General features: G+C 39.2%; 1 protein-coding gene across 1 annotated transcript in view; it reads right to left on the bottom strand.

Moving 5' to 3' along the window:
- Positions 1-8,724: 8,724 nt before the first annotated feature.
- Positions 8,725-15,541, bottom strand: part of GALK2 (galactokinase 2) — a 46,844-nt gene continuing 40,027 nt past the window's right edge. Inside the window, exon 10 of the mRNA XM_066558697.1 lies at positions 8,725-9,204. Coding sequence (XP_066414794.1) covers positions 8,997-9,204 — 208 coding nt within the window. The 3' untranslated portion in view covers positions 8,725-8,996. The remainder of the gene's footprint in view (positions 9,205-15,541) is intronic.

Here is a 15,541-nt window from a genome sequence, read left to right as displayed (position 1 = left end):
CCAAGGTGGTTTAAACCAGCTGGGGCAGGGAGGAGAAGAATGCATTACTCAAGTCTCACCCATTTATTTTGTTTCCTTTTTCTGCTATGATCCACAATAGCTGGGACAGTTTTCTCTTTTCTAGACTGAGACAGACCACAGTAATGCAGACAATCTCAGCAAGTGGTTTGCCTAAAAGACAGAAACTTAAAAATACAGAAAAAAGGTTTGATTGGTTCCTCATCTTGTTATCCTTTAACCTAACATATGATTTAAAATGTCTGAAGTGAGACTGCGCTTCAGCTTGGTTACTTTATTTCTGTTAGATTTTGGGGAATAAGGCTGAATGAGAAACATAAATCAAACCTCCCAGAATGTAATGAAACTCCTCTCATATCTGGATTCTAGCTTTATATATGGACTTGGTTCCATTATGGCCCTGAATTATACTCTTTGGATCCAAATATCTATAAATCTTGAAGAAGCTTAGAGTATTTTCTGAATTTGGACATATTTCTATCTGGCATGTGTCCTTCTGAAAGTAGAAAGGACCTATCTGTTGTGTGGTACAGATTTTCAGAGCCCTTTGTTCTTTTTATCTTAAAACAAAGAGGTTTCACAAGCAAAGATTTGCTAATTAATTAAATTCTTTCCCTGACACATAGAACTTCTTTAATTACAATGTTTTTGGAGGATTTAATAAAGACTTGAGTTTCTCTGAAACCTTTTCTCAAGGGATTCTTAGCATTTCAGTTTTCTGTATATTGAAGAATTTGCACTCAACACATTAAAGGAAAACCAATTTGCCACTGCTTTTCAGCATATTCAGCATAGGGATGCCTCAGCTCGCTTGTAAAACCTCAGCAGCTTCTGTTACAACAGGCCAGCCCTTATTCAGTGAATTCAGAGGTCAGTTTGTGTTATGGTACTTTAACTGCACTGACTTCAACACATTTCGCAACATCATATAGAAGAGTGGAAAACTTTTTTTTTTCTCAACTTTCAGTGTGGCATTTTTATATTTGTCATTGTTTTTATGAACTTCACAAGGACAAATTGTAAAACTTGTTATTAGGCTGACTAATGGGATAAAAAGAAAATTTTAGACTTCTTGTGAAACTGATTATGTTTTTCTCAGCAGATTTTAGGTGACTATTCACATTATGAGCACAATTCTGTCTAAAAATAAGTTCTGTCCACTTTTTTATGGGTTTATTGAGAACAGAAATTTCCACACCATTCTCCCTTTAATGTGACCACAATGGGCAGTCATAATTTGTCCATTTATAAAAAAGAATAAAGTAGCAAATTGGCCACCATAAACTGTTAGTATATCCAGTTTTGCTGACATGTTTATTGTAGTTTGCAATATGCATGATGTTGATTTTCAAAAATGTTCCATTTTATTTTTTGAGAGTATTAATTATAAATTCATGAATCACAAAAATCAAGACTGTAATACAACTCAGGAGTTGGAAACACTACATAGCACTCATCTATGTCATCCTCAAAAAATGGGAATGTTGAAATTTTTCATAGTTTGAATAAAAGCCTAAAACCTTCTATTCATCATACAGCTGAAGCTGAGCAGGTCAGATAGTTTTTTTTATGCATTTATGGAGCAAAAGACAGCTAATGAACACGTGAGGAAATGTTTAAGAGAAGACCTAGAAAGGGACAAATATGTGAATTTCAGTGCCCCACCTGAAACCTTAAATAGCATAGAATCTCATAAAATAAACATATAACTTTGCCTAAAGTGTGAAAGTATTTTTAGTGTTTTGTTTTCATGGTATGTTTCAAAGGAAATGAACTTGACTCCAAAAAACACATCTAGGAATTAAACATGGCCCCTAATGAACAGACAAAGGAACGAAAAAAGCAGAAGACTTTGCAGCCTTAAAAGTAGAATTCAAAATATAATCCCTCTTACAAAATATTTCCTGAAAATAGGCTTGTGGAGCACAAAAGTCAATTCTGGAAACGCGAGAACTATGAAAGCAAGTCCAGTAGTCGGCACTTTCAAAAATAAATAAAACCATCAGGCAACAACTGTATGCTAATTGCATTTAAGAAATAAAAGACCACCTACATAGAAATAAAATAAATCTCATTAGTGGAGCTAAAGCAGTTAGTTGAGATTCAAACTCTGCTAACCAAAACCTTTAGGCTCACCGGAAGGAGCTTGTGAAGTCACTGCCATTTTCCTTGGGATGGGGAGAGCCCTGCAAACCCCTCTGTGCCCCTCTCTCAGCTCTAGAGCCTGGTGTGCATTTCCTGTCATGGCTGTGCCCTCGTTCCCAACCAGCCAAGCTGGTTGTTCTTGCTGGATGAGCACAGCTAAGGCAGGGAGAAAGGGCACCCAGAGGAGTTGTGTGCAAGGGGCTGATAGCTGAGGATGGTACTAAGAAATCCCATAAATCTTGACAGTGTTTTTCTGTCCAAAAAATTGTATTAATTTAACTATTTAATTTGTTTTATGAAAAATCAGCTTTAGGAAGGCATACCACTGCAATCTTAAAATCAAGAAAGTTAAACATTTTATGACTTTTAGGCAGGACAATAAATTTTGAAGGTTTTCAGTAACAATAGCAAGAGGCCTTTAGGTCCAGCTCCTGAAGCAGCTCCCAGAAACCATCCTATTCCCTCTAGAGGAAGTATTGAAAATCATTTGCAGCCAGTGACCCCTCTCTCCCTGCTGGCCATCATCGGGTTATAGATCTTCAGAAACAAAAGCTGCCCAGGCCCTCACTCACTCTCTCAAATGGCCTTCTGAAAATAAATGAAAAAAAACAAAATAATTTTTTAAATCAAGGCTATTCAAAGCTCCTCATCTGTTTTGCTGCTGACATAGTTAGATTGGCTGTGGAAAGATTGCAGAGGAATTTGACTGGATATATTTGTAGGGCCAAGGTCTGACCATATCCAACTTGAAAAAAAGCCCAATAGGTATTTTTTCCTTGACCTTTAACCCTTTGTCCCCAAATTTTTTCATTCACAGATAGTATTTGGCTCTGACTAAGTTTATGATTCAGCTGTGGAGCTTTAACTTAATCTGACAGAAGTTCTGTAAATCCTTGCTAGATGTTTTTGGTTCTGATTTTAGCTTCTGGTTTTGGTTAGACTTTTTAATTCAGCTAGGAAAGTTAGAGCTTTATGTTCCTAAATAAAATTAGGTTCCGCCCTTCATAAAAAACTTCTTATTCTTGGAGCTGCTATAGATGTTTAAAAGGGTTGCTCTGATTTTTAATTTTTTTCCCCTCAAGTACAGGGTCTTGTCTGAATTCTCTTCTAGATCGAAGCCTGAAAAGGAAGGAGATAGGAAAGAATGTTCCCAGGGACAAAGTCAGTAGAAAGTGCTTCAGCATTTAAGCAGAACAATTTCAGTCTGTTGATAATTGATCAGTAGAACACAATTAAAGAATCCTGCTCAATGTCAAAACAGCTCAGCCAACAGAAATAAATGCATGTATTTGTCACATGAGGGACAGATAAGAAACCAGAAAATGTAGAACAACGTGAATAAACCCTTCCACCATATGGAATTTGGCAAAAAAAAAGGTATTTAATAATATTCCTGAGGAATTACTGTAAGAACTTCATACAAACCTGCTTCAGTATTCCTTGGAAAATTAATTTGTATTTTACAAAAAGAACCCCACACATCTGGCTTGATCATTGGCTGATAAAATATATTTTTATTCCCACCCCAAATCACATACAGCTTGGCTGGAAAGACAGCTGCTTGGGCACTAGTTGTGCTTCAGTCTGAAGTACATCTAATCTTTATTGATTTATTTGATTCTCATGTGCCAAGTGCAGAAAGTTGTGCTTTAGTGGGAAGATAATTTTTTTTCCCTTTTAATATTAATGTGTAATTTTGGCCAACAAAAAAAAAGTTTAGAAGATGATAGCAGTTCTCAAAATGCATTAGACTTAAAATCCAATAAGTATACCCAGTGCTTTTGTATGAATCCTCCTCAGTTTGTTGCTTCTACAGGAAGCACTCCTATTGGAAATCAATCTCAAGCATTTTAATGATCAATTAATTCTGAAAGCTCCTTAATGTCTTCTCATCTGAAGCTTAAACATTTTTTCCTTGTCTACAGTTTTTCCATTGCTGGGTCTGACACCTGTGATGAATTTGGTGTGAGTGCCTTAAGTTACTTGTGAGATTTGGGCACGTTAGCTCTATGTGCAAACCCTCGCTATTTGTTATTGTACTGCTTGAACTGTTTGCAGGGAGTATGAGCTGGGTAAATCCACATTATGCTGAAATCAGTGACCAAACCTGCAGAGGCTTCAGGAGCTCCAGAGAACCTTCACCCACAGGTTTCACTGGTCAGACAATCGTAGGTGACCAGAGGAAAACCACGTGCTCAGGAAGCAGCGGTCGCCAATGTAGCAGCTCCAGCTGTGCAAGGCAGGGCAGCACTGCAGGGAGGCTGCAGAGGAGCAGGCTGGGCACTGCCCACCCTGGGCACAGGGACAGCTGTCTCTGTGAACTCAGGGCTGTCACAGGAGGCTGTGGTCTGTCGTGTCTCAGAGAATCTCAATTACTTGTGACACAAGTCCAAAAGCACAGTATGAGAGATAAGATCATTACCAGAATTAAATATCTTGTCTCTATTTTATGATATTGAATCTCAGAAGAGCATTTGATGAAAGAACTGGCTGAACTGCAGAGCTGAGGGAGGACAGATGTGTTGGCAGCATTGCTTGGCAGTGTTTCCTCTGCCAGTTCTCTGTGCACTGGGAAAATCTGTCAAACAGGGCAAATCTGTATCACAGTGAGCAATTTGCAGTTAGTTTTACATTCCTCGCTGTACTCCTTTCTGCACTGTGAACTAGCCTCTCTTATCAATTCCTAGCCTTCCATCTCAATTTAATGTGCTGCATGATTCACAGCACAGGTTTCATGACATTGTCTTACCAGTCCAGTTTTCATGCTACTGGTACTTTTTAGTATGAGCTCTTTTATAGAGGTTTGTTTTGTTGATGAACCTTATAATGACAAGAATTGGGGAGCACTACTTCAGTCCTGCCCAGAACAGATATAATTTGCAAGGTATCCTTTTTTAGAACAGGATACTCTTGTGAATGTTGTGTATCTTTAACTAGACCTAGTTGGGATTTAGCACACAAATAAGGTTCGTAGTTAGCTGAAAATACAAGTCTTTCACTTGACTGAAACTGTAGTGCAGCAGTTGCTCCAACATATCAAGATGTTATTAAAGAGACACATGAACTTGGAGAGGAATTTCAAAAGGATTATACTGACTGAGTACTCAGCAGTTGCTAAAATAAAAGTTGGCATTCAGATCATATTAACTAGAAACCAATATTCCCAAAAATGTTATGTAAGTAATTATTATATATTAGGTTGCCATATGTCTCTGTGTGTGCTGTGTCCAAGACAGCAAACGTCAAATGCATGGTCCTGATCCCCTCCTGTTGAGTGAATGGTAAAATTGCTCTCGTGCTATTTCAGAGGATGAGCATGTTCGTGTGTAAGAGACACAGTCAGCAAGTGCAGTGATGAAGACATACATGTCAGTGGGATTACCCTAATACAGGGTATTAATATGGCACCAGGCAATGATGCTGCACCCAGATGTCTAACAGTGTCTCCATTCCAGATCCTTTTTGGAAATGTTTAGAGCCCATTTACTGCACACTAAGATTAAACTCCTGATTGAGTGAATTACAGTCAGGCCTTAAGATAAAATTACACTCCATGGATAATCATAGCTTGTGCTAACCTTTATTGGGTGCAGGGGGTAACATAGTGACAAAGGATGAGGAAACGCCTGAGGCACTGAAGGACTGAGGCAGAGAAGGCATTAATAGTAAGAGCAGTTGTTCTCAGGGTACCAAACCCCCTGAGCTGGAGGAGAGGGACAGGGATCAGAATGAGGCACCTGTAATCCAAGGGGAGATTTCACTGCCACTTGACTTCAACACTCACAAGTTTCTGGGGCTGGATGGATCCAAGGGAACTGAGAGACCTGGTGGAAGGGTTCACTGAGCCATTCCATCATTGATCAGCAGTTTCACCAGAGGAGGTTTAGATTGGATATTTGGAAAAAGTTCTTCATGGCAAGGATTGTGAAGCACTGAAACAGCCTGCCCAGGGCAGTGGTGGTGATCCCTGGAGGGATTTAAAAGCTGTTTTGATGTGGCACTTGGGGACATGGTTTGTGGTGCACTTGTCAGTGCTGGCTCAATGGTTGGACTTGATGGTCTCAGAGGTCTTCTCCAACCTAAACAATTCTATGATCTGATTTACCAATCAGCGTTACTTTAGCTATAGAAGAGATTTTTAAAAGGTAGTCAGGAAAAGCCACTAAAAATACAGACCTGGAAAGCCTTGCTTAGGCAATATGCTCATGAGCTGCTGCGCTAGACTTAGACATTTTCATCAAAATCTTCTTGCTTTATTGTTTGAGATACTTGTAATACCTTTGCCCCTTGTCATTGTCATGCTCTGATCACTGGGGAGTTTTACCATTATGTAGAAACATGTCTTTAAAGGTTTAAAAAGCAAGCAAAACAAAACCCCAAATACATTTTTTGTTTGTTTAAAAAGAAACATTTGCTTCCTGTATATAGTCAGTAAATAAAAATGCCTGACTGCCCTTTTTATATGAATTGAATTCTGTAGGTTTTTCCATGGAAATTAGGTCTAAATTTTACTGGGAAAGAGATTCATCAGAAGTTTAGAACTTTTGGTTTTATTCTTTTATACTGTCTTCCTTTTATATCTGTTTCCTTTTCTTTGTTTATGAAAATATAATTTATAAGATTCATTGTCAGAAAAATTTTGAAATGTACTGCAGCCTGTGTGTTGTGGGGAAGATCCTATGACTTTGTGTGTCATGCTCAATTTAAAAAAGAAGAAGAAAAAACCCCCATAATATATTTTTATTTTGCTCATATGCTGATTACTGTTTCAATTAATCCAGCTGAACTGAAGTTTTATGCAAATATCTTAATGAAAGGACTGGTATTTACTGTATTCTACTCCATTTTTATGACAGGATAATAAATAGGAACTCACTGAAGTAAGCTCAGGATTGTATTTTGTTAGGAAGTTAGTAACAAAGCAATACCAATATTTTCTTTAAAACATCAGTGGTTATCTTACACACATTGTTGAAGATACTTTTCTGATTTTTTTACTTTTGGGGGCCCTATAACTACAGGTTTATTTGAATGCACAGTATATCTACTACATTACAAATTCGTTATAAGGTAAAAAAATTTCCAAGATGGCAATAGGGAATATTTAAGATTAGCCCATTTTATTATTCTGCCAATTGTTCAGAACTGTTTCCCCTCTCCCTTGCTTTCCTCTTTTCACATGCATCCTTGTAACTGTCCTGCCTCCAAATCGTCTTTTCATCTCCCCACCTTGTCTCCAGAGCCCATCTTTTTCCTCTTGAGTGTTTGATTTACTTGACCCAAGCATTCTCTTCCACTCTTCCTGGTTTTCAGAAATAAGAGATCTTCTCTACTGATACTACTGCTATGACATTCCCCTCTGAGGTTCCTGAAAAGATCTGGTAGTTTGCATTGGCTGTCGTTCATCTGCTGTGCTCAGATTTGGCAGAGTCTTCTCACAGAATGAGGAGCTTCTGAGAATTTGGGTTTGGCCTGAATTAGCATGGATAATGTACAGAAAATTTGAGAGATCTCTAATTTGATGCAGACTTCTGGACATTAACTTGTGCTTAGCATCACAAAAACGTGCCCAGGGCCAACTCTTGCTGTGTCTTTTATGGCTGCAAGGGCTGTGACACAACCAAATCTCCTCTTTGGTTTTCTTTGGAGAGAGCAGAGAAGTGGAAGTTTGTGCAAGAGAGAGGCCACAGGAGCCTGACTTTCCCCTTGGGAGCAGGGTTAGGACATCTTTGGGGGATCCTGATGTACAGTGCCCTTTCTGCAATCACAACTATTTCTCCTGCTGAGGAGGCAGGTTATGAACTGTGGGTCTGTACTGCCAGAGCAGTTATAGGAGATGGCAGGAGCAGACAGTGGTAGCAAGGTCAGAATTTGTCAGTAATGTCAATGACATTTTCCCTTGGTCCTACCTAGAACTTAATTTTGCTTAGTACAACTCAGTAAATTCTCTCATTAATTATTCCTTCTACATTTTAATTGTTCTTTTACATGGTCAGCAGATCATATTTAGTCCTTTATAATAGTTTTGCATAAAATGAAAATATTCTATGATGTAGATGCACAGCTGGGACTCAAGCATGAGAGTTTGGTGTTTGGATCACTCAAAATCCATTTGCTTCATTATTTGCTCATTCACTTAAGTTGTCACATCATACAGCTCATGAATAGCATTCATTTTTGTTGAAACTTTCATACCGTCACAAAGACACTAAGAAACATCCCTAGGAGAAAAGTCCTACTCAACATAATGTATTCCTAATGCTTTACTTGGCCTGCAGGTGCTCCTCCAATATTATCATTAATTACAACAGTAATTATCCTACTTGTGGAGAAGAGAAAACTTCAAATGTTTAGCAAGGCCCTTCCAATTTTTTGAATGCTTCAGTTTAATCTTCCTTATTTACAGAACACTCCAAAAAAAACCAATGCCCAGGACCTGAAGAGGAAAAGCATTGAACAGCCCTGCAAACACTGCAAGGTACCCTCCCTCCACTAAGGCAGCTCATTGCACACCTCATCTCTCTTTTAATACAGTAATGGGAAAAGAAGAGAGAGACACTGTAACAAATCATCATCTTTATTTCAGTTTCAGTTTTCCCTGTCATTAGGTTTTAGTAAATCAATATTTATACTGAAAGATATATTTAATATGGGGGAAAAAAAGACTTTTATAATCAAAGAGTTTTCTTTTAATTGCTTCTTCAGAAATACATTTTGATAATAGCAACTGCTCATTACAATACAAACCAGAAAAAAGCATTCATGTACTGTGGCATGGGAAGTACTGCCAGTTCTACATGCTCTACATAGTTTCTTTAAAATTTTTACGTTCTTTAGGCCTCAACAAAAACCAAAGCTCCTCTTCCAGGTTTGGTAGCAAACAGACTGTTATTCTCCACTGCTAACCTTTGGCCATCCGTTTGGTAATAAGCTTTTTTTACATTTTTTAGGAAAGTGTTCAGCTTGTCAGTAGGCACCATTGACACAGTGCAGCCACCCCATCCAGCTCCAGTCAGACGTGACCCAATGGCCCCAAACTGCCTAAAAGAAAATAACAGGGGAAAAAAATCATGTAAAATAAACCAAAAAGAGGTACTTTGTCATATATAAAATTTTTATAGAAAACTTAGATGTGTTTTGAGTATTCCCATGTCATCAGACTTTTCCGATGTTCACTTTCTTGTAAGTAACACTACAGCAATTTGCAGTTACTCTTTTGGACCAAAGAAAAGTACTGATGCCTTAAACTGCAATATAGTAATTTCTGTCAGCTCCAAAAGTCCCCTTGTTTTCTAAAGCTTCAGCATCAGCTGTTTTTAGGATCACAGCACAGCTGAGATGAAGAAAGCAGGAGAAGAAAGGAATTGTGTTAGCAACATTCATAAGACATCAGAAGTGAAAACAGAAATACATGACAAAAATAACAAAAGAGGGTTCATAAACTAATTGCACAGGATGTAGGCATGCAAGCCATTTTCTAATGTGGCAAAGACAAATAGCTCTATTCTTCCAGGACAGATCTAAACCATGCTGAAGATTCACAGGCTTCTGCATGACTGCTGAGCATGCCAGTCAAGAAAAGGAGAGTTCAGAGACTCTCAAAAAGTCATAGAGTCATTGCACTCTGTATAAATAAACTCACATAAACTTGTGTTTATGCTGAATGGACATAGTTGGGTATCTCTCTTTAGAGGAACCTCAAGAACTTAAGACTGACAGCAGTAGAGGTAAAGTATGAATGTAGTCCCAAAAGAAAAAAATGCTCTTAATGAGGAGTGTGAACAGAAAGAACAATGACAAAAAAATGACATGCAAAATATAAACCATTCCCAGCCTCAAGACACTGGCCTGCTAGAAATGTCCTAGAGCAAATCCCATGCCGTTACACTGCAAGACTCAGATGCCATCTCATTAGAATTTAGCACTGTTTTCAGTAGTTTGCTTACCTGTGTTCCTGATCTTTACTTGAAAAATGTAGGAAAAGACCATATAATGAGTTACTTTGGGGCTTTTCTAACTTAATGAGAAAAGAACCAGTCAGATTTAGAAAACTCATCTGAAATCTTATTCTTGTGGGAGATATAATCTGACTTACAAACAAATACTTTTGATGTGTTTCCAATAGCCATGCATAGAGAGATTCACCAGCCCTAGAATATGTTAGAGGGAGAGACAATATCATGTGAATAGCATTGGAAAATGACAGCTCATTTGGAGTGTAATTCTTCCTGTGTGCATTTTATGTTAAATGAAACTGGTGTAGTGCTGGGTTAGTAGAGGTTTAGGTCATATTTCAAGCAAGTACTTGCATATGTGTTTGATTCTAAACACACATCTCTTCTTGAACAGAAATACTTTCTTCAGTGTGTCTGTGTGGTGCCACCCTTCATATTGACTCGATTTTATGTTCATTCTGCATTTCCTGTTGGTGTTTTATTTTACTTATTGTTATTCCTGTAAGCCACTCATTCTCTGATGCAATTTTGGTAGTTTCTAGTCCATGGAGTAACCTCCTAAAATGAGCAGGATCCAATCCAGTATCAGTTGTAATCAATAAGGATACTCCCATTGACTTTATAAGGCCCAATCCACTTTTCAGAGTCTGTTAAATCAATTGTCTGTACTCATTTCGTCTGTTACCTCAGACAGAACTTCGTATTTCAGATGGTGTCTGGCTTTTATTTTGGTAGGCAACCGAAATCCCTTCAGAATTGTTCTGAACCTTTTATTGATTTCATAATTCTCTGTGGTCATGCTCATGCCTCATTTTTACTGAGTCATTTTCAAATACTTAGTAGAAATAAAGCATAAAGTAGACAGAAAATATGCCTGTTGCAGAGCTGAAGTCACTGTGTTTCAAAATACTGTGGCTTAACAGTGTCAAATGTGGTGATAGCAGCCACCTGGGGCTGCTGAGGAACCTGATGGGCAGTGCTGCACCATCTGAAAACCAGGTACCTGGTACCACATGGATCCAGGAGGGAGCACCTAATTCTATGTCTGCAGGAGATGTGGTTCCTGGGAGGTTTCTAGATCAAACACAAGGAAGTTCTCTTTGGAACAGGTCTGAAACTGCCTCATTAAAGTTTTAATCAGTTCAGTACTAAGCTGGACCCCTCTTGTAAAGTGGGATTCCTGGCCAGACACTCCTCTTGTGCACTGGGATCTTTTTGAAGAGGAGTCTGAGCAGACAATCCTGTGGATGGGGAGCTGCCCCACGCAGTGGGAACTGTGGGTTTCATGTGTGGGAAAGGCCCCGTGTGTGGCTGGGCTGTGCTGCAGTGCAGGGCCAGGGAAGGCAGCGAGCAGGATCGTGAGGCTGGACTCCAGGCCTGGGGCACTCAGCCCCCAGTCCCAGGTTCTGGCCTTTGCTTCTGGAAATGTTTGTGTATCTTGTTCCAGTCTTCACTGGACATAAAGAGAATTAGCTTATGGGGGTGTAAATGAGTAAAAATATGAATAGTGCAGCAAAGGAAAGAAGAATAAAAGAATAAAAGGAGGGAGTAAATAGGAAATCCCATAGTTTGGTATATGGAAACAGCAGGCAAAACATGGTAGTAGTCCATTTTAAAAATAACTGTGCTTTTAAGAGGTAAAAAAACCCCAGAGCAATATTGTTAATTTGAAATACTTAAAATTATGAAGTAGCTTTTCAGAAGGCATGGAGTTAACACGGTAAGATTTAAATATATAAATGGAGAGGATTGTGCTTATTCTGCTTTGTAATTTAGTTTGCATTTGGATAGCATCTTTAACTGTTTCTGGATTTGTTGAAATTTCAAATTATGCCATGACTGCAGGCTCTGCTGCTTTAAGAAAATCATCAGTGGAAATGGTAAGAGTCTTGATAAAATGCAGAATTGTGTTGGCTATCATAATGTACCTGGATGTAATGTACAATCTGTATCTTTTACAAGCGGTCAGAGAGGATTCATCTGTCTGTCAGGTAAGAGGCATGGCTGGGAACACAAAAATTATCAGGATTTATAGCACCAAAAGATGGAGAGTAAGAAAATGAAAGTAAGTTATGTGCAACACTAAGGACTGAGAGATTTTCAAGAGTACCTAACTTACTCAGGAGCTCACATCAGATTTTTTGTCCCTTAACTATTTAGTAATCTGCTGTGTTACCTGCTTTAGAAGACCAACAGGTAAACCAGCTACTAAGAGCATGAGGAGGGTTAGAGAAAGCACAAGTCTTCAATCTTTGCAAAATGAAAAAAACAACTGACCAACTCATGGTTACAGTTTTCAGCACTACAAACCACAGCAAGTATGGATCCCTTTCTTTCTTGGCAGAGGTTATACAGTAAAACATAAAGATCTAGGCAAAAGAGAAAACATCTGGATATGCAGATTATTCTTCAGAGTTTAAACCTTGTAAGGAGAGAGCAGCAGTAGACTCAGGCAATTCTGTGGAATGTATTTTTGGAAAAGCTTTTGAAAGTTACAGGGTGGCTGTATATCATCGTGAGTAAAGAATGTAATTTATGTAGTTCCTGACCATTTCTATAATCACATCAGCCAAGTCTTCCTGGAGTGACTAGTGATTTTATGTTCTTTAGATTTTTTAATGTACAACTTAAGAAAAGTTAAGACTTTTTTTCCAAAAATTAGATGGTGGCTTAGGCTGCATTCATCCAGAAGAGCTATACACTTTTAGAAATCTAATTACTGAATTAGAAAAAGATTTAATACTAAAATTCTAGAGAGGAAAGATACATTTCTTAGGAAATATTCTTGATGGGACAAGACTGCAAAGAATAATGAACAAACAATTTACTTTTTTCTGTGCAAAGAATACAATACAAAAAACCTGGATGAAATAATTTTAATATATAAATTTGAAGTCATTCAACGTGAATGGCACTCCACTGTGGTACTTAGCTCTGCCATCATATACTGTGGGCTCTTCTGCTGGTAAATCAGAAATCTGATGTAACATGGGCACATCACTTTTTTCCTTTACTATTTATATTTTGCTCCCTGGAACTGAAATGCTCTGATGAATTTTAATTTAATTTAGAAAAAATCCTAACTGCTGCTTTCCTTTTGGTGCTGTGGCTGTCCCCCTGCCTGAGCTGGCTGGAGCTGTGTCACCATGGAAGCACAGAGCTCAGCACAAATGGGGGACACAATTTCCATTCCTTTGCTGAGCTTCCTGCTGCCAGAGGCTGTCACTGCCATGCTCGCTGCTCTACTGGGACATGGCACAGGTAATTCTGTGTTTGCTGGGACATGGCACAGGTAACTATGTGTTTGCTGGAACATGGCACAGGTAACTGTGTTTGCTGGGACATGGCACAGGTAACTCTGTGTATAATGGAACATGGCACAAGTAACTCTGTGTTTGCTGGGACATGGCACAGGTAACTCTGTGTATAATGGAACATGGCACAGGTAACTCTGTGTTTGCTGGGACATGGCACAGGTAACTCTGTGTATAATGGAACATGGCACAGGTAACTCTGTGTATAATGGAACATGGCACAGGTAACTCTGTGTTTGCTGGGACATGGCACAGGTAATTCTGTGTATAATGGAACATGGCACAGGTAACTCCATGCTGCAGAGCACATCTGGCCAGGCTGTACCTGCTTGTTGTCCCCTGCCCAGGGCAGGACAGTTTCCTCCCAGCTTTTCTGAGAACAGGCCCTGTCAGAATGGGTTCCTCAGGTGTGCCAAGTGCATTCATTGGATGGCACTGACTGAGGCACCAGCTCTAGCCAGTTACTGTATCAAAAGCAATGCAGATGTTAATTTAAGGCTCCTGCCCTGCCAGTGGTGCCTCAGAACAGGCAATGCCAATGCCTTGCACAGGATCAAGACTTTGTTGCCCAAGATCTTTGATAATTCAGTAGAGCTCAGTCTCTGCTTCCAGCTGGCGCTGGAGATGGTTCTCCCCTCTCACATTCAGATCAGCACATTCAGTTCCCTTTGAGCAGCTAGGATAACTCTGGTGGAACTGTCCTGCTGAGTGACTGTCACAGCTTATTGTATGATGTGATCACTATGTGATACAATAAACTGAACACAGCCTGGGAGTTACACCCTGGACTGGGTCCCAAGAGAAGAAAACTTGTTCTGCTCAGTTGCTATCAGTCTGTCCAGTGGCTATCAGGTTGCTTTGTGTTTTAGCACAAAAGAGCACATGTATCCCACATGCAAAATAATCTGTCAATGTCTGGAAGTCTTCTGTTCAGTTTTTAGATTTGTACCTTTCTGCCTCAGAAAGACATTTTGACTTTTGCACACATTCCATCTTGTCTGCAAAACAAATCAGACCCACCTAAATAATCCAGTTTCATACTCTATTGATTTACAAACCTGATAAATGGGTACTGCAATTTAAAAAATCCATGAGTGCAGAAGAAAAAAACATATGGTAAATTGCATGCTTGTAAAATTAATATTTTCATTCTAAGCCAGACTAATTTCTAAAGGTGGTAAGGTATCAATTATTTAATTTTTTAAACTTCAAATTGAAACTTTATTTTCTTCAAGACTGAAAAGATGTAGAGAGAGGGTGGGATATCTGCTTCTAAAAGACAGTGAAACAACATTTCTTGACCCAGGCCTGCAAACATTTCCCTTCTGGCAGGGCCATAATGCTCTGGCTTAGGGCTGTTTCCCAAACTAAGCACACCCTTCTCCAAGGAGAAGAAGGAACAATTAGGGGCACAAGTTAGGAGGGTGGCATCACCAGGGAGCCATTATGGGACTGTGGGGAGCAGGTGGGACAGGGTGGCTGGAGCAGAGGCAGGGATAGCCCAGCTGGGCAACTGTTTATTTCCCCCAGCCACTGTTAAAATGATCACCAACCACTAAATTCCTTCTATAGGCACTGGATTTAGATGAAAGGTAGTCTGTCCTGTGATTAAGTATACCAGAAAAAGAGAAATAAGGAAGGACTGAAATGTGTCCATTGTTCGATGCTGACCCTGCTGGAGGGATGAAATGCTGTGTAAGATGTGAGTACTAAGTGCTTGTTTTTACTTTGTGGATTAACACACGATTGTACCAGATCTCATTGTCCCCTGTAGCTGAGCCATGGAAACAACAGCCTGATACCACAACAACCTGTGTGGGGGAGAAGAGAAGGGACAAAATGGCACTCAGAGAATGTGCTTTGGAATTGAGATTGTTTCCTCACGACCAAACTGAGTTAGGAAGGGATCACAGCTGAAAGATTAATGCTGAGGCAGGGATGGGGACTTAATTATATGTGGAAAGCTCAGACAGCACAGAGAGAAGCAGAATGTCAACCCCTGTAACAGCACACTTATTTCTTAAACAGTGAAATGCTGTCCAACCTATCTGATACCCTGGACAACTTATTTTTTAATTGAAAAAATGCAAATGGCATTTCACTACATTT

This window comes from Molothrus aeneus, chromosome 13, assembly GCF_037042795.1.
Source record: "Molothrus aeneus isolate 106 chromosome 13, BPBGC_Maene_1.0, whole genome shotgun sequence".
In the NCBI taxonomy this organism is placed as follows: domain Eukaryota; kingdom Metazoa; phylum Chordata; class Aves; order Passeriformes; family Icteridae; genus Molothrus; species Molothrus aeneus.
The sequence above is the reverse complement of the archived record's forward strand: the minus strand, read 5'-3'. Positions and strand labels throughout refer to the sequence as shown.